The 24332-nt window shown below is 42.9% G+C and overlaps 1 protein-coding gene across 3 annotated transcripts; it reads right to left on the bottom strand.

Annotated features, from left to right (window-relative positions):
• Positions 1-2955: 2955 nt before the first annotated feature.
• On the bottom strand, positions 2956-22855 carry MINAR1 (membrane integral NOTCH2 associated receptor 1). 3 transcript variants are annotated; one of them, XM_065559309.1, is made up of 4 exons: positions 22055-22843; positions 12461-14851; positions 10670-10924; positions 2956-5500 (listed from the first exon to the last, which is right to left on the bottom strand). In XM_065559309.1, the coding sequence occupies exons 2-4, from the start codon at positions 14756-14758 to the stop codon at positions 5303-5305; spliced, it is 2751 nt and encodes a 916-aa protein (XP_065415381.1). In that variant the 5' UTR covers positions 14759-14851; positions 22055-22843; the 3' UTR covers positions 2956-5302. The 3 variants fall into 3 exon arrangements, with proteins under 3 accessions (XP_065415381.1, XP_005301747.1, XP_042712602.1); XM_005301690.5 differs by having other exon boundaries at positions 12461-14809; positions 22055-22842; XM_042856668.2 differs by lacking the exon at positions 10670-10924 and having other exon boundaries at positions 12461-14809; positions 22055-22855.
• Between the last annotated feature and the right edge of the window lie 1477 nt (positions 22856-24332).

Raw genomic sequence — 24332 nt, 5'->3', positions numbered from 1 at the left:
GGCACAGAAAGAATTTAAATGACGTGCCCAAGGTCACTCAGCAGCCTAGAGGTAGAGCTGGGAATAGAACCGAAATCTCCAGAGTCACCATCCAGTGCACTATCCACTAGACCACATTCCACCTCTACCTGTAAAAAGGCATAAGCCAGGATTGCTTTTGGATCATTTGGCTCATGCCTCTGGCTCTCATAGTCATGGCTTATGCTGAAAAACGGTGATCTCTGATTCCGGGGGAGGGGGAAAATTTTTTTAAAATGGGGGACTTACCTGTTGGAAGACCATGACTGAGACTTGCATGGAGACCGTTCACTTCTCTCTCTCGAGCGTTTGGCTCCAGGTATGAGGCAGAGTAGAGGTGTGGCTATGGAATGCTTCCATGCAGCCTACCGTGAGCTAGGAGTCCATATTTCCGATAATGAATCAGAGCAATCAAGCTGGGTTTACAGTTAACACTCCAGCAATACTGTAAGATTTAACATTCTATCCTGCGAAGACAACAAAGAGAAAATTAGCTGAAAGCAAGTGCCCCTTTAGAAAAACTCCCAAAGATGCTTGTCTTTCTTTAAAGAGTACACTGACGAAACTGACCTTTACTTTGTACAGGAACATATGGTAGACAATTCAGCAGGCTGGGGGCTAAATTTTGACCTCTGATGTGTGAATTCAATGGGATGCAGTCACATGAGCACATGAAAGGGCAGGATCTAGCCCTATGATCCAGTACTTTGCTTGTGACTCTTTTATGAGTTATATTTTTTCTGAGTATCCCTTTATATCTGAAATAAAGTGTGTGTTCATGCAGAACAATTGATTTCTATGAACAATACATTCAAAGAAGTGCAAAATCCACAGGATTGTGTCTTTGGCACAGATGCGCTATTGCAGGTGGCATCTTCTCCCACACTACGTGAGAATCAGTGGCACTACTAGCTGCAATAGGCTCCATAGCATAATGCCCTTTGAATGGGGCTTTAAATCAGTGTAGCTCCCCTCAAACACCCTTCCACTCTGTACAAATGTGCAGTGTGGCCAACTTTTGTGATTTTTTTTTTTTTTTAATCATGAGGCTTGTGATAGTTGATGTATTTCTTAAACCTTCAGTCCCTGGATTCATGTGATTAAGGTTGAGATTCTCATACAATCAATTTTTTTTTTAAAGTAAGTTTTTAGCCATTGTGGTTACAGAGAAAAACCTGAAAACATAATCTGGGTTCACCTTAATGGCTAAAAAAACCCAATAAAATGACTCTGAAGTTATTTTATGAAAGTATGATTATTTTCAAATCAATCTCATTTTTTGGAAATTAGTGAATGCAGCCCTGTGCCGTACAGCTCCATGGCTTGCAGGGGTTGCACAGAGACAACATGGAACTTGCCACATCTTGCTGTCCCATTCTCTCCCCCCATGCCAGTTCTGCTGCCCTTCAGACTGCGTGCAATCACTGGAAGGAAGGGGCAGGATTTGCCCCATTAGAATAGGTGAAATGGTACAATTTATTTCTTCTAGTGTTGAAGTGACGGATTTCAGGCCTGATTCTCCAGGGTGCTAAGCACCACCTTCAATGTACTGTACACTCTCCACGCTGTGACTTTCTTGGGAGTTGAGGGCCCTCAGCATCTGCAGGATTAGGCCCTGAATGAGATGCAAAGATGGGAATGAAATTGAATACATTCCACCACACCAGTAACCTCCATCCTGCACCAGATTTGTAAGACAAGGTTTTTTTTAATGGATCTCTCAGGAGTTTTTTCTAAAGACTCCGCTGCTACCAGGCTAAGCTAATTTGGAAATAAGCCTTCAAAGGGGGTATTTCCTTAAAGAGGAGGTGGCCAAGATCTTATGGTATGTTTTAATTTCAACTTTGTCAGGTATCTTTTGAAGTTTCTCTCTACAGTCTCTGGTGCTAGAAAATCATCAATGTGGTGCAGTACTGTCTTTTATCTCTTTAAAACCAGGTAATCTTAAACATCCAGGTTTAATTAAAAAGTCCAGCAGCATTTAAAACTCTATAGAGATCCTAAACAGACTGCCTGCCGATATGTGTAGGCAGTATTGTCGTAGCTGTGTGTCGGTCGCAGGACATTAGAGGGACAAGATGGGTGAGGTAATATCTTTCATTGGACCAATTTCTGTTGGTGAGAGCAATAAGCTTTTTAGCTTACACAGAGTTCTTCTTCAGTTACTGACATGTAAGTATTTATATGCTACAGGTACGTATTAATACGTACAACAGACAGTGTCTGCGTAAATGTACATGGGGAGTAGATACCAAAATATTAATTATGACCCTGTTAAAATAATTGATGATATGGCATAACTCAGTCATGAAATAACCTATCAAATGAAATATTATTAGAGTCAGAGAGCTAATAATCTCCCATAAACCCTGGGAATTTTATGCAAAGGAGCTATTATTTCAAATTAATTTTTCATCATCTTTTGCCATCTTATTATTTCATAAGTGAGAAATCCATTAAAAATCCTGCCAAAAACTATATAGACTGTTTAGTTATCTAGCGCTGAGACTTTCACACCATGGGAGCATCTTGATGTCCCTGGGGAAAAAAGGAAAAGTGACATAATGATCACATATTATTTATATATTTCATGAAGACTTAGAAGGACACTTGTAATGTTCACATTTATTTTGTATTATATTTAAATGAACCAAAAGGCAACGTTGTACAATAATTTTATAAAAGAAAATCATTTGTTACATGTTACATTAACCCAATGCCCCATTTTTTGAAAAAGAAAACCCTATAAACTTTATTGGGGGCAGATCCTGCTCTCTCTCCTTACTCACATGAGTAATCCAGCTGACTTCTTTTGCCTGAGTAAGGAGGAGCAGGATTATCCCCCAGAATGTAATTTCTTTTATATTACTTGCAGTTTCATTTCATAATGTATATAACAATTTTATTTATAAGGCATAAATACGAAAAACAACTCAATATGTTCATTGTTATTTTAATTGAGTAACACTGTCTAGTACACTTTATTCAGTTACACCAAGGATTACAATGTACCTATATCTTTTTAATTTTTGTTAATACAAAAGTCTATCATATAGTATACAGTATATACTAGTTTGGTAACTGGTTCACAAGATTGACCACAATATTCTTGCAGGTCAATATGGTCAAAATTTCACCTAATGTATATTCTCTATGTAGGACTGTGTGGATCCACCTGCCATGAATTGCTGTACTTACAGAATCAGATGCTGGGTAAAACATGTCAGGCCTCATTGCATTATGTTAGTTATTTTAAGACAATAGCTCTTAGCCAGATGTGTAACAGTGCTGGTAATACTGTTACGAATGCTGTGGTTTCTAAATTATCACTTTTTATAACGTGAATCTCTAAAGTCTAGGTACCACCCAATGAAAAATGAAGCCCTCTGTTACCACACTGTCTCCATCCCTGCAGCATCTTAGTCCAAGGAGAAAGCTTGATATTAGAAAAGAGCCCAAACCAGAAAATTTGCATCATGATCTGCACTCCTGCAAAATTCAGGGTTATGCAGATCCAAGATTAGGAGCTGATCTTTATAAGATATACATGGATGTGACATCCAGTCATATATAAGAAGTTAGTTGTTGTTTTTTGCTGAAAGATCAATGGTGGCTGATGTCTCCTATCCATAAATAAAACATAGTGCATGAATAGTTCTCCAACGAGGGGGTGGAACTTATGCAAATTTAAAATGGTCATATATCTTCTCTTGCCGCTCACCTTTTCATTCACTTTTTTCAACCACCAAAGGTGAAAAGTGAGGGAGTGGCACACCTGAAATACCCACCCACGGTGAGCAATGTGAGTTTCACACATCTGCATAATCAGGTTGGGAACTGCATTTAAATAAATCAAAGTAACCTATTTATGGGTGTGTTAAGAAAAGTTTCCTTTTTTTTAAATAGGAAGGGCAAGATCATGTTATTTCCTGAAAAGAGCTTTTAAAATTTCTATTTATTCCTATCTGACTCAAGAGAAGTATTGTACAGGTATTTGTTTTCTTTAGGCATGGGTTAAATAGGATACTTAGGTCATAATTTGAGTCTTCCCTTAACCTGTAGCCCAGATTCAGGCTAAAGCATTAAATCAATGTTTCTGGCAGGACACGCTGACCGAGTATTCCGCTTGCTGTACAATAGAGTCACAATGTTATTCTTTAAGTTCATTATTAATACTGAAGCTATATAACCCCTATGTAGAATGTATTGCATTAATAGCAAGTTTCCACTAGTGCTGAAAAACTGCGCCCTTAATATAAGTGCTCAGTCGCCTGCTATTTGGTAAGCACTCAAAACTGTAAAGAAGGCGTGTTGAAAATAATCCATATTGGTTACCTACTATGCTGTGATTTATGTTATGGATTAAAAATATCAAAATTAAACAATTCTATTAATCTACATTCTAAAAGGCACGAAGACTTGTGACAAAATTAGAACTGTTCAGATGACATTTGCAAGAACAGCAACAGAGCAATAGGCGTCACTTGGATTTGCCAGTTCAGTTGGCTGGAAGGAGTGAAATCAAGACATTTTCATTGTCTGTGGAGGTAAAGAATACCCTTTGGGCAGGGAGCATTTGCCAACTCTTCACAAATGTTATTCCAATGTAAGCCACTGAAACCCCTGTTGATTGCTGTAAAACATAATCTTTTTGGTCTGCAGCACATGGCACTTCACCTAAGTACTCAGTGATAATAAAACGGGTCTCAGGGCAAGACCAAGTAATAAAGAGCCCTCGCTGAATCTGAACATAGGCATGAGCTGCTTTCATGATCACTTTCAATCTGCTTTCAATCAAATGATCAAGGAATACATAAATACTACAAAACAAATAAAATACATTCATAGTTTTTCACATTGTAGAGAGCTTTAATATTTCCCTTGGCTCCCTAATGAAATGCATATAGAACATTCCCCTCTATACAGTGCGACTGCCAAATATCCATCTCTTCATTAAATGCCACATGGCTGAGACAACTTTCCTCTTTTGCCTGGATCCTCATCCATTTCCAGTCTTGTAAAACGGTATATTGATGCTTTAGGGGGTGGGGGAAACCTCACCTTTTAAAATTTGAACTGAGTTACCATAACTCTGCCCAGGTGTTTTGTTATTTAAGTTTTTGAAGAGTATTCTTTTATCTTTGTCTTTTACACTATTCACCAGATATCTCAGCACATTCTTCCCCAGCAAATTGTTACAATTTTGCCACAAGGTGTTTAAACTACAGAATGAGATATCTGGAATGTACATACACAGTTGGAATTCAACGAGCTGTCCACAGATTCATGATTTCATAGTACAAATGGGAACTACAATGACCAGGATAACTGTACAAGCTGCAGCCGCAATCAGGGCAGCTATCTTGCAGACTTTTGCTCTTCTGAACTCCGCTTCTTTGCGTTTTAATAAGGAATCATAGCCTGGAGTATAAATGTCTTCCATCCAATATTCTAAGTTGTTGGGATTTAAAGATTCTTGAGTCTAAAAGTCAAAAGGAAAAAAAAAATTAATTCTCTGGGCTCTGTCAAAATAATTCAGGCGGGACTGAAGCTTTCTACAGTTGGTTATGTGTCTACTGTAGAGATAAAGTCAAGTTAATGCTGCTGTCTCAATGTCACAAACTTTCCCTCTGCCAACTTCATGAACTCACTGAAACAGATGACAACATATTGCCAAGTCATAACAACAGCCCAAGGTTCCAAAGTCTCTTGTGTATTACTGGGTTCCTGGAAACTTTATTGGGTGTAAGTAAAACCTCTTTAATCCATTGAATAATGGAGGTGGTCGTTAGTCCATTATCATTTGTGAGATTATTAAAACCTACTTGATGGGAAAACTTTTCTTAACAGGCTCATAAACTCAGTTTTACAGAGATAACCCTAACCTCATTGATGAGGTCTCCTCATCTTCCTCATACAATTTCTTGCATGGCTATTCTCTAGCGACGAATAGTGCATTGTACATAATGGTCCAAGTAAGGTAGGGGGGTTTTGTGTGTGTGTTTATTTTAGAAAGACACATCCAACATATGGATGTTAAGATCTCACATTTTCTCTTCTCCTTTAAAGCCCAATGATCCCCTTTACAGATAGAAACTCTCAGGATGTACCAAATCAAGACAAAAATTACTACAGAAACCCTAGCTTACAGTAATGTCTAGCGTTGGGCTACCAATCATGTGAACCTTGGGAACCGTGGCCAAGCCCAGTCAGACCACTAGGAGAACTCAGAGCATCTCCACAAAAGGTGAGCCTCTTTCATGTGATTTTCAGGCCCCTCCCCCCACCATGACCATACGTTTGGTTTAGTGGCCATGCTGCCATTAGCCCCCCCAGTTCACAGATGCAGACTGCTTCCCCCCTTGCAAGATCTGAATATATAATACTGCAACTATCAGGAGAAATTTGAAACAAGTACCACGGGTTTTCCATGTGATCATGCAGGGCAGAGTGGTTACTTCCCAGCTTCTACCTTTTCTGCCCAGCCACATCCTCCAAAATTATGTAGACACACAACTATACTGGTGCTCACTAGGAGTTTCCACATGCTTGGTGGTGAGGGGAGGAAAAGTGGCCATGCAGCACACATTCTACTCCCATGTATCACACCCTCATATTCAGAATTTCACCATCAGCATGTATGGATGTCTTTTTGTGCCCCAGTATTTGATCCTTAGGGCACAATCTGTATGTTTCACTGGCAGTAATTTACAGTGTTGATTGCTCATGTTTTAATGGTTTGATTTCCATTATCCTTCACACTATTCTAATAGTACATTTAAAAACTAATAGACTTTGCCATTGAACCATTCAGGGTATGTCTACACTGCAGTTAGACAACTGTAGCGAGCCCATGCCAGCAGATTTGGGCTCGTGGGGCTTGGGCTTCAGGGCTGTTTCATTGCAATGGAGACTTCCAGGCTTGGGCTGCAGGTTTTTAATTGCAGTGTAGACATACTCACAGTTTCTTCTAAAGGTAATATGATTAAATGAAAAGGTGAGAGCTAGAGTTGGCTGAAAAACAGAAAACAATTTTGTGAAAAATTGCAAAATTCCAGAGGGGTTTCCATTTTGCAGGATTCAAAACGGAACAATGTTTGGTGTTTATTATATATATATCAGGGGTCGGCAATGTTCAGCACGCAGCTCGCCAGGGTAAGCACTCTGGCGGGCCAGGCCAGTTTTATTTACCTGCTGACGTGGCAGGTTCGGCCGATCGCGGCCCCCACTGGCCGCGGTTCGCCGTCCCGGGCCAATGGAGGCGGCGAGAAGCGGCGCGGGCGAGCGATGTGCTGGCCACGGCTACATATGTATGTATATGAACAAATCTGAATTTTCTTTTTTCCCCTTCCTCTCCTTTTTGCTAGTGAGTGCAATAAAATGAGACATGTTCAGGTTTCTTGGTGGTGGTGGGGGCACCTACTTTGCTATTTTTCTTTTTGCTACACTGTAACTTTTCCAAAGTTGAGGAAGTTTTGAAAAGTTACAAAGCGGCAAAAGGAAAAAGTGGAAAAATGCCTAGACATCATTCCTTCTATAACACTCAACTGCAAAAAGGAATAAAGGAAAAAGGGCAGGAAAGGGAAAACAAAACAAATTTCAAAATTTGAAATTTAAAACTATTTTGATGAAAAATTTAACATTTTGAAAAAATGAAAGCTTTTTGCAAAAATTTTAAGTTTTGAAAAAGGCCTCTTTTGTTGATTGATAAATAAATAATGCTTTTCAAATTTCTAGTGAGATCGTCGTCTTATAGTTGTATCAGGTTTTGTACTCCATTATAGCCCTGATGCAAAGCTCATTGAACTTAACAGAAAGACTCCTATGGACTTTGGATCAAGCCCTTCATTGGCTAATTCAGGTATTGTAGCTACTGTCTGGAAACTTGCTCCTCCCATTTACTTTATGCACTGAGTTACTTTGGTCTGTGGAAAAAGTGATTTTACAGCTACTATAGCAACACTTAGACAATTAGAATCAAGTAACAGTTAACATTGTTTAATGGAGATCTATCTGCCAATGCCACTCAGCCAAAAATCAGATTATTGGCATAGTTTGAGTTTGTACATGCATACTGTTTCTCTGCTCTGCCTATTCTATTCTTCTGAACATATAGTATATTGAAAAATAAATGTGACTTGTTCTTTGAAGGCTTCAGAAAGAAGGATTCTTGTACCCTGGTTCCTCATAAGAATAGCAGAGCAGTGGGATCTTATGGACACCCAACATATATGTCATATGGGATATACATATGTTCCCCATTGTAGTTTGAAAACAGTCTTATGAGTGGGTCACCCAGCTGAGAATATAAACCTAGAGAATGCTGAAGCCTTCATTTTATAGCGGGAAGAGGACTGACAGGTTTATAAAGCTCCGAAAGGCATGTTAAATTAAAACAAAACTGTGCTGTACTTTCAAGGCAACTAATTTTGGACCTACCAACCTCGATATTGACCTGTTACTGACCTCAGGAGGAAGAAGCATTAGTAAAAAAGCCCATTACTGTTAATCAGCTCTTTCCCCATTTCATTGCCAGCCATAAGAATGTTCATTAAAGCATAATGTATTTACATTCAGTTCTAATAAAGTCAGTCGCTGGGAAGAAAACACACATCACTGTGTGTCTGTTTCCAGGTTAAGGTTGTCAGTAAGCTTCATTATAGGGTCTAGACATGGGCTTTGCAGAGCAGACGTAGTAATCTGACAGTTCTTTGGAGGCGGAGGAGCAAGTTGTTGCTATTGCGTCATGGAAATACAAAGTACACGTGATCGTCAAAATATACTGGCTGGTTTCTCTGGTCTGCTAAGATCACTTAAGTAGCCTTAAAATGGCCAGAGACGGCTGGTGGAGAACCCCCTTTGCATAGGTCCTGTGGTAGCTGACACTGTCCTTTCCTCCCCCAGAACGGTGGGAGGAGGGCTCATGTCAGGGATATTCTGGGGTGGGAGTGTGGTGCTGGGGACTTCCACTATGCCCAGGGCTGGCTCTAACATTTTTGCCGCCCCAAGCAAAAAAAAAAAAAGGACGCCGCCCCACCGTAACAACCCCCCCGAGTGCCGCCCCGCTGAAACAAAAACAACCCCCCGAGCGCCACCCCGCCGAAACAAACAAAAACCTGCGCGCTGCCCCACCGAAACAAAAACAACCCCCCCAAGCACCACCCCACCGTAACGACCCCCCCCAAGCACCGCCCCACCGAAACAAAAAAAAAACCCAAGCGCCACCCCGCCAAACCAACCAAACCAAAAAAAAAAAACCCCGAGCGCCGCCCCGTCAAAACAAAACAAACAAACAAAAACCCCAGAGCAGGGTTTACTAGTGTAAAGTCTGTATGCCACCTTTATGCCAGTGGTGGAAATTCAGTGGTCCCCTGATGCTTTAAATTCCACAAGGGCCAGGCAGCCAAGGATCAGGGAAACACAACCAGCTCCCCACAGCCATCATTCTCCACTACAGCACAACTCAGACACAGCAGAGAATTAGAGCTGTCTAACTCTTGATATCAGATTGTGTAAGGTACATGAAGTGATGCTGGTGGCACTCTTAGCCCTGCAGTGCTCCATATGGGGAAACAATCCATATTTTGGTCTAGAAAATGCTTATCCCACATTCTACACTCATGAAATCCAAGCTGATTTCTTGTGTAACAGTCTGTCTTGTGTTTTGTCACCAAATGTTAGTCTCTGTGTGACTGCCTTAGCATGGTTTGAATGGCATTTTATACATTTCTCTGTGAAATTAATGATCAAACATTTTCTTGCTAATTACATTTCAGTCCTTTTTCACTGGAGGTGGGATAATTTGGATCCAGATTTAGAATATCCCAAAGTTTGGGAATGCTCAGTTCTATAGTTTTGGTTCAGTCTGTTATGAAGGTAGGGACCATGTGCCATGCAGGTTTGGATTTCAAACCTCCCAGGGTCTGAGAATGTTTGGATCCATGTTTGAGTTTTGGACCCATGTCCTTTAATAATTTACCCTGCTCTGTTTGTTGCATGTACACAAGTCCGGAGTTCATGCTGGTAGTTCTCTTGCAAGATCTAGGAAGCAGTTCTTCATGAGACTATTGTTCTCGTATTCACTCCAGAAGCCATAACAACAATGTTCAATTTTAAAAGAGTTTTAAAAATGTGTTCCGTAATTATTTTTAGTGAATTTCATGCTTGTGAAATGGGCTAGACAGACAGCCCTGCATGCTCATTCTCCATGTACAATACGCACAGAACAAGTACAGTAGAAGCAGCAGCAGCACCAGCTTCTCTGCCCCACCCCACATTACTAACGCACATCAAAACTGAACTAGTATAACCACCATTTGGGGGATAAATGCTCAGTTCATTCCCTATGTCCATTCATTCCTTAACCCCTCTTGTGAGACGTCTAACGAGGTTCCAACAGTGGTGGTGGTGGTGGTTTTATAGACAACTGTCTGCTAGGAAATGGACTGAGACCACCAACTATTTCAAAGGTCACAGAACAGTGATAGAACATTAATAGTTGTTCTTCACTACTGACCTGGGATGGATCTTGAGCCAGCAATCTAAAAGTTGAAGGCTCAACTTCCTGAACTATCCAAATCCTCCGTTACATAAACATTCTGCTAAACAGCCTTCACAATCATGTCACTAAAATGAAACAAACGGGACTCACTTGTAGATCCAAAGCTGCAAGTTTGCCTTTATCTCCTGAGTTCCTGGTATATTCTTCTATGGTCCATGATGGCTGGGCACGTTTAACTTCAGCCAGTTCTGTCAACCTCATGTCTGTGTAGAGTGGGTTGCTTTTCATATGTGACTTGAGTGATGCAGGGTAGGGATGAGGACTAAAGACTTGTTCAATCAAGAAAGCATCTTTTGGTTGTTTAGAGAGTCTATGTGGCTGCGGGATTTCATACTGCCTGTCTGCCTGCAACGAGGTTCAAAAGAGAAGAAAGAGGAATTGCGGGGGGGTGGGAGGGGAGTTTAAATATGAGAGGGGAGAGAGATTCTTTTCACCTCTACCATTCGAGACTGCCTAAGCCATGATGACAAACCCACAAACCGGAGCCCAGCTTTCAGCTGGCCTTAATCCAATCTCCATCCTGGCTCTCACCAACAGACTGTCCTAGTACTGCTTACAGGTTAGATAAATCCCTCTGGGATGCTTTTGCTGTAGAGAAGACAAGCTGGTTTGGAAAGTCTTTGGACTAGAGGGCTGTTTGAAGACACATATTTACCAAGGGAACTCTGCTCCCTGCACTGACACTGACTGGAAGGGGAACCATACTTTCTATATACGAACAGTTACCCTTATACCAGACTTTCCACAATGTTGCTCCAGTGTTAGAGATGTTCATTTGATCACATTCTAATTAGTGATCAGAGAATTTCTAAAGGTCCAGAGGGTCACTCTGGCTCTGATAAACCTATGAAAGTTTGGATGCTTCAAATTACTGAGGGTCCCTCCCCACCGTGTTTCTACAACCTTCCAATAAATCTTTGGCTTCTTCTCCCTCATTTCACACACATGTACTAAACCCCTGGTTCTCCCTTCTCCCCAGGAAGTCTCTGACCCCCCCATTCCCTCCAAGAACTCCTCCTTCACAGGCCACAGCACACCCTGCAATGCGTTCCTGACTTCTGAAGAAATGTTGCAATACCCAGCAGCCCTGTCTATTGGGCTCTAATCTTGGTGAAATACAAATTGCTCAGTATAGGAACCAAGATTTAAACTGAGCAGCAATCAGAGGGGCTGCTGAAGCAGGGATAGCCTTTCCAAAGGTGGGAGTGGTTAGTTGTAGGGAGGGAGGAACCGAGTCCTCCTGGGTAACTGAAAGGGAACCGCAGCAATGTTGCAGTCTAGACAATGGAGACTTAAAATACATGTTACGAGAGATGTAAATGACTGTGAAAGTCAGAGGAAAAAGGAAGCGTAATAACAGTTTGTATTTTATTGTACGCAAACTAGGATTTTTTCCTTAGGAGAGTCAGAGCAAGTGGTATCTTTTTCTGGTTCTTTTAACTATATAATTGTTGAGAGAAGCTACCAAAATGGACTTTTTACTATATCCCTTTAAAAAAAAGAGAGTATTTCAGACGGTCACAATTTTCCTTATGCACTTTTCACTTATTTAATTATTCTGTGTCCGTATTCCGCCAGTGATCATGATATGAATGACATTCTCTCCTGAAGCTGTCATTCAAATCTGTCCCTTTCTAAAGAGCGGGTTGCTTTCAGGAACAACTTGACCATTTCATACTGTGCTATTGCCAGGGAAGTATAGGCAAGAAATCATTCAATTATGATAACTATGAAGACTAGTAGTTATAGAAGACTAATACAGTAGGCAGAGTATTACCAAGCCCTGAAGCTTCATATAGCACCAAAGACAGTCATATCTAGAGTGGTTATTTTATTTTTATTTTTTAAAAAGCTTATTATGTAAGTTTAAATAGAAATTACCTCTTTGGATTTCCTGTGCCAGTCCTTATTTTCAACTCCACCTCTGTCTTTCATCTCCTCTTCTGTCATGCCAACCTGGTTGGTATATGTGATAGCTCTCCAGTCTCGCGGAGAATTGGAAATACTTGCTATTTTGGATTCAGTGGCGCTGTTCTCCTCAGTCAGTGACCGTGAGGACCTTCTGGTAAATAAACTTTTTTTTAAGGCTTTTACCCGAAGACTTTCGCTGTTACTTCCGCTGGCATCAGAACAGCACCAGTCTGGGTTATTCTCCAACTTGCCTCCGTGAGAAGCATTATGACACTGAAATACCCGTGGAGAGGTGCTCTCATCTGACTGAACCTCACTCGTCAGGGAATTAAGATCTATTTGTACATTGACCTTCTCAGGCTGCTGAATTTTTTCATCCAACTTATTTAGTTTTCCCAGGACTTGGGAGATTTCTTCTCTGACACCTGACAGAGATTCTAGTTTCTTTTCTATTTCACCAATCCTGAGAACTAACTTGCAGACACTAGTTTTTAGTTCATCATCTGTATTGTTGATATCTGATCGGACCACTTTATCTAGCTTGTTACTAGAATTCCCATTGGTTATTTTAGTTAAATTGTGTTCAGGAGAGCTTTCACAGTCAGATTTACGTACCTGAGACAGTGACCCAGTGCTGTTGTAACAGGAGGATTGCATGACTCCTGTAGATCCACAGATGCTCATATCGTCCAGAAACCGAAAAATGTCACTGATATCATCACTCACAATTTCAGAGTCATCATCTGATTGCTTTAGAGAATGCCTCTCTCCATACTTAGCTTGACTTGGAGCACACAACTCCTTGCATTTTTTGTGTTCCAACCCTTGCTGCTCTGTTTGTGTCCCAACGCTGGTGGTTTTGTCAATGCTTAGCAGCTGAACAGAAGTGCAGTTAATGCTTTTATCCCTAAACTTTTTGATTGGCTCGTGTTTCTCCATGTCTACGATGGAGGGAATTTCCTTGGGTTTGTGTCCATTTTGTTTCATGGCATAGTTAGCCTGCATAATCGGTGTTTGATCCTTGGGATTGAGATAGGTTTGGTGCCTATCTGCTGCAGGAAAACTTGGTGACTGGCTGTTTGAACTCTGATATCGCTGCTTCTCTTCAGCTTGCTTCCTACTGAAAAAGGATCTTTCAAAATCAGGTACCTCCTCCGTGTTTAAGCTCCAGCTTTTTGCTGGCCATGCAGTTTGTTTACTCGGTTTTCCTGCCCATCTTTTTGTATCTTGGGACCCAAGTACAGTGGTTGGGCCAAAGTATGTAGAAGCTTGGAGATCATCTAAGCTTTCATGTTTTACTCGTCTTTTGTCTGGTATAGGAGAATAAACTGGGTTCAAGTACTGGCTGCTGTACGGCATTTCAAAACTGTGGTTGAAGAAACCCTGTTTGGAGGTTTCTTTCCTGTTCTGAGACTCTCTATGTCCATCTTCTGGCTTTTTATTGGGTGGCATTAAGTTGGGAGATATTGTGATAAGATTATGAAAATCTTCCTTGAATATGTTCCTTTTCTGTACACATGATTGCAACACAAACGGCTCATCATTCGAAATAAAAGTCTCTTTTATAGCTGCATTGATAGGCAATGAGTCCTGGTCAGAGATTGATTCGTTCTCAATGTTCATTGGGAAGTATGTGCTCTGCATTTCGCAGGGTGGAGAGTTAACAATGGAATAGGATGCAAGTGCCTGCAGCCTATCAAGCGAGGCAGCTCGGCCTTTCATTTCCTTATTAACGCCAAGCAAAAAGTTAGGTTCTGAAGTAGGTACAAATTGTTGACAATCTTTACAATCCACCTTCCTGCATTTGGAAGACCTTCTAACTGAGTAGCCCCTGTTAAACTCTCTGTCTCTCAGCTCGCAATTAGTCACACAGTCCACCACGTTGCATATTTCTGTGTCAGACCTGCAGGACTCAACTGATTCTTTCTTCCTCATTTTTTGTCGTGCAACAGGGAGTTTTTCCTTGGCCACTCCCCCATTCATTTGTATGAGGTTGAATATCGTTACTATATCTGCTGCAACCATGATTTTCTTTGATTGCTGATTGTTTACAGTGCATCTCATTTTGTCTTTGAACAGAGTCGCTGGGAAATTAGGATCCAGGCAAGCCGTGTAAAAGAGCACACTTCTGAGCTTTGCCAGCTGGGACAAATCAAACCTTGCACACAGTGACTTGCAGAGATCCTGATAAGAAACGGTGTTTTGCTTGGTATCCAGCTCTTCCAGAATCTTCACCAGGAAGAGCGAGGATTCATGGTTGGTCTCCATGCTTGATAGGTGCTACGTTTTCCTGTTTAGCCTGAAAACGATACTCCAGTTCTGCAGTTCACACAACAGCAAACAAAAAAGATGGTAAATCACCTGTAGATCGAATCCAGGACATTCTTTCAACCACACATAGAATTTGACTAACCAGCCATACAAATTTAGTGTTAGGTTGTGCAACCTGTCTTCATGCTGGTGAGCACTTACACACACACACACCCAAAGGGTGAAATCCTGGCCCCATAGAAGTAAATGGGAGGCTTGCCATTGAAGTCAGTGGGATCAGGATTTCACCCAAAGAATCTCATTTACGTCAGTGGGTGTGCTCATGGGTGAGCGATCACCAACATGAGTAAGGGTTGCACAATCTATCCCTAAAATATCAACACAAGCTACACAGAGATGAAAGTGCTGCTGACATAAAATCCTAACATACTTGCTAATGGACTTTCTCAAAATGGCTTATGAATCTGTAAGAGGATGTTGAAAGGTCCAGATGTGGCTACAATTCCAGTACCTCACTCTTAAACCAAAAAGCAGCCACCACATTACGTGAAGCACAGATATTTCCACATCTGATTTGCCACTGACTCAGGTAAACAAGCTATGATATGTTGGGAGGAGTTGGCTGAGTAGTTTACTTGAGCAAATAATTCCTGACATTGAATTGTGTATTTTTTTATCAGCTCTTTTGGTGCTTTGCAGAAATGAGTTTTCCTAACTTTGAGACTCAAGGACTATGAGCTTAAGATAACTTGTAAGCCTAGGAGAAGCTTGCTTCAGGAATAAAATGTGAAATAACATTAGAAAGGGGAAGAAATAGTTTAAAAATATATTCCCACTAGATCTTGAAACCCATCCAGGAAATGAGAGATGGCTGACTGCCAATCAGCTTAGATTTGAAGAATGGGCTACTTCAAGGGCAGAGAATGTCCTCTACTATGACATACTACCAGAGAAACATGGGGAATGGAGCCCCATTTGCCATCCGTAAATGGCAGGAGAATGGTGGAAATGGACACTTATATGGATAACCAGAATAACCAGACTTATAGTACATAAAACTAACAAGCATGCTGGAAGGGATATAAAGCCTTGTGCTTTCAGGTCCTAAGCCAATTTCTAACTATTAGGGATTAAGAGGAGATCTTCATGGGGGGCAGATTATTCCACATCTGCCTACTCTTTGTTTTCTTGCACCTTCATCTGAATATTTTGTGCTGACATACTGGACTTGGTGGACCATGGATGGGTCTGATCCAGTCTGGCAATTCCTGTGTTTGGTCACAATCTTTGTATTATTCTTATTTACAGGAATGGCAAAAATCCTTCCCCAAAGTGCTGTAGTATCTCCCCATTCTCTCTCCTCTCTAGACCAGCCCTTAAAACTATTCTCCCCACCATATAAACTGCTGTGTATCTACCCAAATGGCAAAGCTATGAAGTCAGGTTTGTGGTATTTTTCTTTGAAATTATCTATAAGAAAGTCATCTCCCAGTCAGAGATGTCCGGACTTTTGAGTGCTGCTCTAGAACACGGGATTCCTTTTCAGTGCATTGTAGCCTTTCAGCTTGAACTGATATTACACACTAGTGATCCACTGTCAGCATCAGAAACAAGCCTATATCAGCATCGGTAGCAAATGCCACAGCAGCGTCTTCCAAAGGAAGAGTCTAGGTTGCCTTTAGGAATCAAGTCTACATTCAAACTGGCTTGTTGATTTAAGAAGCACCTTCCAGCTGGCCCCATATGCTAGAAATTGGGCAGCTGCAGTACATGCCAACAGTCCCACCGAACGCAAACCCTACTTTCAGAGACCAATAGACCTGGGATTCTCCCGGGCTGCTAGTGTTTTCTTTTAGGAGCTAGGTGGCAAGAGAGTAGGGCTGAAAGTAACACTTCAGCTCTGCGCCACAACTGAAGTGTGTGTAGGCATACCTGTACTAGCTTTCATGTAGCAGCTGTGGTAACAATGGTAGTGAGGAAGCGGCAGTTTGGGCTTTACCATGGCCTAGTTATCTATCCCACAAGCCTGCCAAGGACACTAGGTATGTACTGGCCCATGCTCGGGTCCATACTGGCATTTTGTTACCATGCTAGCTAGATTAAAGCTACAATGACACATTCATTTGGGGTGTAGACATACCCTTTGGGCGACAGGAGAATGGGTACTTCCCTTTTCTGTTCATTAGTGTGTGCTCCATGGCACAACCTCTTCATCAACCCTTCTTTGTATTCCTCTGATGTGTCACCATTTGAAAATGAGACTTCCATGAAGTGCTGGGCCCAAATAATTCTAACTGCCAGCAAAAATACAACATACTTGGAGAGTTTACTTCACATGTAACAGTTCGGTGGGAGGGGAATGTAATCCCCAGAGGAAAGCTGTCTCTTTAAGAGGCCATGGGGACGCCTGGTGTTGAAAGTCAAATATGGCCACACTGCTCTGCCAGCCCTGCCAAGAGACTTGAAATGTGCTATTTTCACCACCAGCATACAAAAGGTCAGAAAAGGCAAAAATTTGCCTTCAATCAGTCTTCACAACTTCTCTCAAGCCCTCCTGTGGATACGCATTTTCACATTTAAATATACAGAATACCCCCTTGTTATGCCACTGCCTTCTCTCCATACAGGCCCCTGCTACAGGCTCATTTCCTTCCCAATGCATGCAAACAGTGAGTCACCAAGGGCAAGTTGCTTGGAAGTCACATTCCATTCACTCCTCTAGTTCTGAATACATCCTGTGTACTCTGTCTTGAGGAATAAGGTATTCAGTGTAGAGATTGGCTATATTTTTTGTGTCGTGGGCTACACAGCACAAAACTGGCCCTTAACTATTATTAGAATAGAACCAAGGTATTGGTTTCCTCTATCAGATGACCAAAGCCAAAATTTGGCTCCCAAACCATCCTTCTGCATATAAGTGGAGGCAGCGTGTCCTAGTGGATAGAGCATCTGACTGGGACCCAGGACACACCTGTTCTATTTCCAGCTTGGGTGATGTTGGGCAAGTCACTTTACCCCTCTGTGGCTCAGTTTCCCCCTCTGTAAAACTGAAGTAATGATAGTGGCCTCATTTGTAAAATGCTTTGAGATCTACTGACAAAAAATGCTATAAGTATTATATTATTAATAAAATCAAAGTTTGGCCTGATTTTCATACTTCCACTGAGTTCACTGGGAGGTCTCAGTGTTCAACACCTCTGATAATCAGGATACTGTTTTTTTAGGGGGTTGGTACAGCTTACGGAGCCTAGCTTTAGACATTCAAGTAATAACATTCTGGTGTAAAAGACAGGCTGCAAAATCTGACTGAGGCTTTCCATAAATGTGCACTGTCTAGGAGCTAGAACACGTTCTCTTTCGCCTGTTCTCCGTGCAGTCATATGAATGGCCTTCTGGTGTGTATGTAACAGAGCTGCATTGCGATGGCTCATCTGGTTTTAATTTGGGTAAATTGTTTATCTTGTGTAGTGATCCTCATAATATACAGACTTCATCGGAAGTACTAAAATGAGTACAGAATTTGTGAGCTTGTGCCAGAAGAATGTTATCAGTACAGTCATCCTTGCTAGAAAGACCATGCACTGGCAGACTCTGACAATGACAATAATGTTTCAAGTCCTGTGTAAAATAGCATATTCTGTGCCCATTTTTCACATTGTCTGAGATAAGAAAACCAGGCAAAAGAATTTGGGCATAAACCACATCTTTATTTGGTGTTCACACGTTTTAATAGCATGTTAGCTAATGTGTGGTCTTTGTCAAGGCAAAACCCACCAGTAACTGCCCGTAGCCCATGAGACAGATGCTTTCTGGAATGACACCCAGTAAGCTGTCAAATCCAAGTAACCAAGCATTTGTCCACATATGGTCTTAGTTGTTCATTATTCTGTTTCAAGGCAGGATGTGGAACACAATTGTATAGTGTGTGTGTGTGTGTGTGTGTGTGTGTGTGTAGTATAATATATAAGGTACATTTACATGCAGCAATGTAAAGGATCCAAAATATGGATAAGAAACTATTTTAGACTGGTGCACAAGGGTTATGGATCAATTGAAGCCTCTCTGGTGAATCTACGTGCATGATGGATCAGAGAGGTAGATGGTTTTGGTAGCTTGTTTTCTGCCATATGGTCTCTGACCAAACGTGCTACTTAACATTTAATCTTTTATGACTTGATTATATTAACAGCGGGAGGGTCACTTTGACCTAGAGAGCTTTCTCTCCTAAGAGTCGGTTTTCTCAACTCTAATAGCACAACTATACCGTCGCATAGATCCATATAGTATCATATGGCACCGCTGGTCGATGGGGTCCAAGTCTCAATGTGTTCAAATGAGCTACAAGCTTTCCACAGATCAATCCTTTCTTACCCTACATGCAGTAACACTGAACATTTCTCCCATGGTAATGTGAGAAAAATTTAACCCATTGCTGAAGAAGCCGTCCTGGAGTATTAGCATTCAATTTTTCATTCCCAAGCCTACTTTCTGTTCTGCAATGGGCATGTTCTGCCTATTTTCTAGTTGTGATAGGACTTAACTCCTCCATGTGATATCTCTCCTCTGACTTCCTCCCTTGTGGGAAATCTGTGTATATTGCTCTTTGTCCTTCCCCTTGGAGGGGCCAGAATATATTTCTCTTCTTCCTCATCTCCCAAATAAGTACTCAGACTCAGATTTTGCTGACTTATCTACACTAGGAATTCAAAATCTCCAATAGATTGTTTTACCAGAACCACCGCTGCTTCTGCCACTTCATTCAGCAGCACTCACATGTGTAAACAAATCTGCCTTCTGTTACGCCTGTAAAAGCCCATGTCCATTATGTGAGAGCTTTGCTGTGGCAGATGAATCTCACATGTGACTTGACACAGAGTACCACCACTGTACTTTCATGAATAATTATCGGATAGGAGGGTTCCTTAGCTGAGCCTGAATTATGGTCACTGACTGACAATCCACATATTCTTCTTCAGCTCTTTCCTTCCTTCTTATTTGTGTTTCTGACATTCGCTCTGCCCCTTTCCCACTATCCACAGCAGGTGCAGCTAATACACAGATGCAGTTGCCACAGTCATCATTTCCCTCTGCCTTTGATTTGCTGATAGAAAAACAGCCCTCTCTGCTTTTTTATAGTGACTAATGGGCCACCCTATAATACTACTGCAGAGGTGATAGATCGATAAAGCTATATTCACATAAATTCACACACACTGAGCTAGTTATTTCAGTGCTGAAGAACATTAATTCAACCCCCCACCCCCACTATGCTGTATAAATCTTCAGTTTGTCCGACTGGTGCCGGATATAACCCACACAGAATGTTGAAATGGACTGTAGTTTTCTTTTTCTCTTGTGCTCACAAACCCATCTTCATGTCACAGCATTCAGAAACCTCACAGCACAAAGCATCTCAAGCTGCTCTTTTTTGGCTCCTACCCCACCCGCTCTCAGGATCTGATACTCTGGAAACAATGCCTTGTTGCCTCACTCTTTGGCTCTTTTGTAGCCCAGTCCGTGCTATTCGTAGTTGCTCCTTTCCTCCATTCACTCACAAGCCCAAGTCTTGCTCACAACCAGCCTCTGACCCATTGGTCTCATTTAGACTGTCACCTTGTGATTTCAGCAGCTGTGGTGAGTGACTCCCACCCTCCGGGGCAGGTATGAAATTCTATGCTGGCAGTGTGCCTCAGCAGCGTGATTTTTATTCACTCCTCAAGAATCTAAGAGGGTGAATGCCATACAGCCTGGGGCTTTTTCACTAGCTCTGGCCAACGGCTTTCTGTAATTCTGCATATTCTGCATAAAATAAAGCATGCTTTGTGCTCTGTGATACATAGAGCATCCTCTCTACAAATCTAAGCTGGTTTTGTTTTTTACATGGGCTTGGAAAGAAGTTGCTGTTTCTTGGCTCTTGTGTATGAAACAAGCCTTATAAACTACTCCATTTACAAACCTGGCTGCCCAAAGAAAGCGGGATGTGCTGTTTTATGGATGTTGTACACTCGCCACTCAGTCAACAACTCCCACAAAATTCAGCACCTACTGAAGTCCACCCGTGCATAAATTAAGTTTGAACTTGCAAATAAAGCCAGCATTTTCTCATGGCTGTGTCACCGCTCAAGTTGAACAAGGTTTGCCATTTGATACAGGATTTTCCTTACACAATAATGCTCAGCTTCACACTTTCATTATTCAGTTATGTAACTGAAACCCTGCATTTGGATCCTCAGTGTGACACGGAAACGTGCAAGTTATCATTCGAAAACTGGAATGAATTACTTGATTTATTACTGCATCACTCCTTGTGGTTATTATTCAGCAATCAGTGGCAACATACACACATGCAATTACTGTCCTGTCAATAACATATTAGAACTCCTCCAAGTAAATTTTTTTCCCCCTGGTGATTTGCACATAACAAGGCATCCTTGCAAACTGTGACGGACACTGAAATAGCGAATCAAGTTAAAAATGAGCCCCAAAATATTTCACCCTGGCTCTGGCCAGCCTGGGTTTTGCTTTTCCATTTTGCAAGGCACAGAGCTAACAAAGCCGACTTTGCACAAATTGGTTTGCAGATCCAGTGATCTCTGCTTCTCTAGCCAGGGGACTAGTTATTGTCCCCCCTTTGCCACCCCCCATCCCCAAGCCCCCATTATTTCCAATCCTGCTGAGCTCCCTGGGGCTAGGTACAGTGGCACCTGGGAAAAGGCAAAGTGGTTGGAACGTTATTCCCTCCATTTCTCAATAGACTGATTTGTGCAGGATTCTAAGTGGCGCTGTCCCCAAAGTCACCGGATGAGTTTCAACATTCTGACTCTCCCTTTCCCCTACAAGGCTGCAAAGGGAAATGATGCCTAAAATGCTCCAGGGAGACTGCAGGGCTTGTTACTTAGACTTTGGGCTTCATATGCTATTCATCCCAAGCAGGGGAACAGGAGGGGGAGGGGGTCAAGGTAGACACTGGGGACTACTCCCCCCCCCCCCCGAAACCCTCACCCCCACTTGAAAACATCTCCCCTGGCCATGCCCCCAAGACATGAGAGCTGGGTACGTTCCTATGAGCTGGAAATAGCAGGGATCAGCCTGCCTGGCTGTGCAATGGGATGCCATGGGGGGGGGGGGTTGCTCAGGCTTTGGACCCCTTTTTCTTATTGGTAAGTCCCTCTCCCCTCAATCCCCTGCAAATAAACCCTCTTCCCCCGTCTGGCAGCACGTCCCACGCCCAGGACTCCAGACTCGTACCCGCTCTGCCAAGCAACAGCCCCGGCCGGCCGGCGCATCGCTTACCTTGAAGTTGCCACCTGTCTTTTGTTTGTGTGTGTGTGTGTGTGTGTGTGTTTTCCGTTTCATGTCAGGCTGGTCTGCTGCAGCAGAGACTCTCCAGCAGGGAGGAGGAGGAACAGCTTTAGCTGGAAGCCACCGCAGGGTCCCATGGTGCCGGGCTGAGATTGCCAAGGGGGCAGCAGGTTGGCACTGGGGGGGCGGCTGCACTGGCCAAGCGCCCCCCTCCCTGCACAGCGCTCCACTGCGGGCAGCTCCGGACGCTGCTGCTGCTCCTGCCGCTGCCTTTGTGTGGAAGACGTCAGCGGCTCAGGACCTTCCTCAGCTAGGAGGGCCCGGGAGCCGGAGCATCGCAGGCAGAGCAAGGGGGGAGGACGCAGCCCGCTCCCCCCCCACCACCACCCCCCCCAAGCTCAGCCAGGCAAGCGGGGCTGGGCTGGGGCAGAAATCCGCTGCAAGGGAAGCGCCGGGCTGAGTTTGAACAAAGCCCAAGCGGAGGGGCAGCTACAGGGGATGCGGCATCCAGGCTGCTGCCCCCAAAGCGCCGAACGAGCCCCTGCCTCGGGGGCTTGTCCGCAGGCAGCGCGGAGTCGCGCGCACAGAACGCTCCTGGCCACTTACATCGTGTGTGAACGGTGCAAAGGGAGTGGGGGTGGGAGGGAGAGAAAAATCCTTGTTTGTCTGTCTAGACCCAACTCCCTTTGCAGCCCATAGGGCTCTGCAGTCAGCAGGGATGTCAGAGTGTATCGTCAGCTCGTCCAGAGCCCCCCCCCCCCCCCCTTTCTGGAATCCCCCAGGCAAACTGACTCTGAATCCTCCTGGCAGCCCCTAGAGTTTTCATTGGTACCCAGGTTGCATGGAGAGCCTGTCACGTGACCGCAAGATTCCGCCACCAATGTGCAGGGCAGGCTGAATTGATTTCCAAGTCAGATCCAGTATATTAGGCCAGAGAAGCTCACTGTAAATCACACTGCTCTGTGCCGCACCATTCAGACCGATCCATCTCCGCAGCTGTCATCCAAAGACCTTTGAAGAAGTGCCATGGACCATATAATAACGAGTCTCTTAATCCACTGACCACCAGAATATTTTGAACCTAATTTAATTTTAATCTCAGAGACCAGCAGCACTCCATTTAGCTGTGCAAAGAAACAAAACCCCTACCCATCCAAAGAACAGTGACAGGCTACAGAACTGCTTCCTTTTGCACACCTGTTTTCATACGCCTTCCCAGTCTTTCCCAGTGAGTGCAGCTGCTTGCTTGTAAGTGAACTTTTGCTGATTTCTCAAATCCGTGAAGACTGCAAAAATTAATCGACAGTGAATATTTCCACATCTAGCGCATCAGAAATCAGATTGTGCATTTGCATTGTAAAACTATGTATTGTGGGTCTGATTCACCCATCACTCACAGTGGTGGAAATTACACGTCACTCCATTGATGTCAATGGGCCTCATTTTCCACTGTCCAATAAAAGATATTACCTCGCCCACCTTGTCTCTCTAATATCCTGGGACTGACATGGCTACAACTGCACTGCACTGCATTGCACTAGTGTAGTTATTTCCACCAAGTGCAAATTGGATGTGTGCTACATTTTCTTGCCTCCCTATCAGGGTGACTGGCTACTAAGAATAGGACCAAATTTTGAGCAGTGGTTCCCAAACTTCTTACTAAGGTGCCCCACCAGCTGCATTTTGTCTTTTTTTTTGTGACCCACCCCGTGCCCTAGTACTGCCCCTGTGAGGCAGGCTCGCTCTCCAACTTCCCCACATGGGGCCTCCCCTCTGCACTGGGCCAGGAGAAGTGTACATTTACCTTAGCCAGGGCCCATTTATGGGTTAATCTGGCCCTGGATGTGGTGATGCATCTAGAGCCTTCCTGTGACCCACTAGTGCTTTGGGACCCACCATGTGGGAAACACTGCTCTAGAGAACCCTGATGATAATGGTGCAAAAGACATTGTGCTTAGAGCATGGCTCTGGGAATCAGCAGCTCTGGGTTCTATATCCAACACTGACACCATTGTGTGACCTGGGAGAAATCACTTAGCCTTTGTAAACAGTATCCTTATCTGTAAAATGAAGATAATTATTGTGACGTTCTGTACCTTGGGAGAGCACCCTGTAACTCCCCACATTCCTCATCTGTATATAATTGTGATCTTACATTTAAAGCATGCCTTGTAAGGTATCTGGGAAAGGTTACGATCTGCTGAAAGTCATTTCTCTATCCAAAAATGTACATCATTAATGTATGTGAAGTTGTGAGAATTGTGTTGTA

Source organism: Chrysemys picta, chromosome 10 (assembly GCF_011386835.1).
Source record: "Chrysemys picta bellii isolate R12L10 chromosome 10, ASM1138683v2, whole genome shotgun sequence".
In the NCBI taxonomy this organism is placed as follows: Eukaryota; Metazoa; Chordata; order Testudines; family Emydidae; genus Chrysemys; species Chrysemys picta.
This window is presented reverse-complemented; position numbering and strand designations above follow the sequence as displayed.

Bases quoted from the DNA above. Each gene is read 5' to 3' on its own strand.
- MINAR1 (XM_065559309.1), bottom strand. From the start codon at position 14,758: ATGGAGACCAACCATGAATCCTCGCTCTTCCTGGTGAAGATTCTGGAA. The intron at 10,925-12,460 runs GTAATTTCTATT...ACCTCGTTGCAG, and splicing joins GGCACAGGAAATCCAAAGAG to GCAGACAGGCAGTATGAAAT. The intron at 5,501-10,669 runs GTGAGTCCCGTT...TTTGACTTTTAG, and splicing joins TTGCAGCTTTGGATCTACAA to ACTCAAGAATCTTTAAATCC.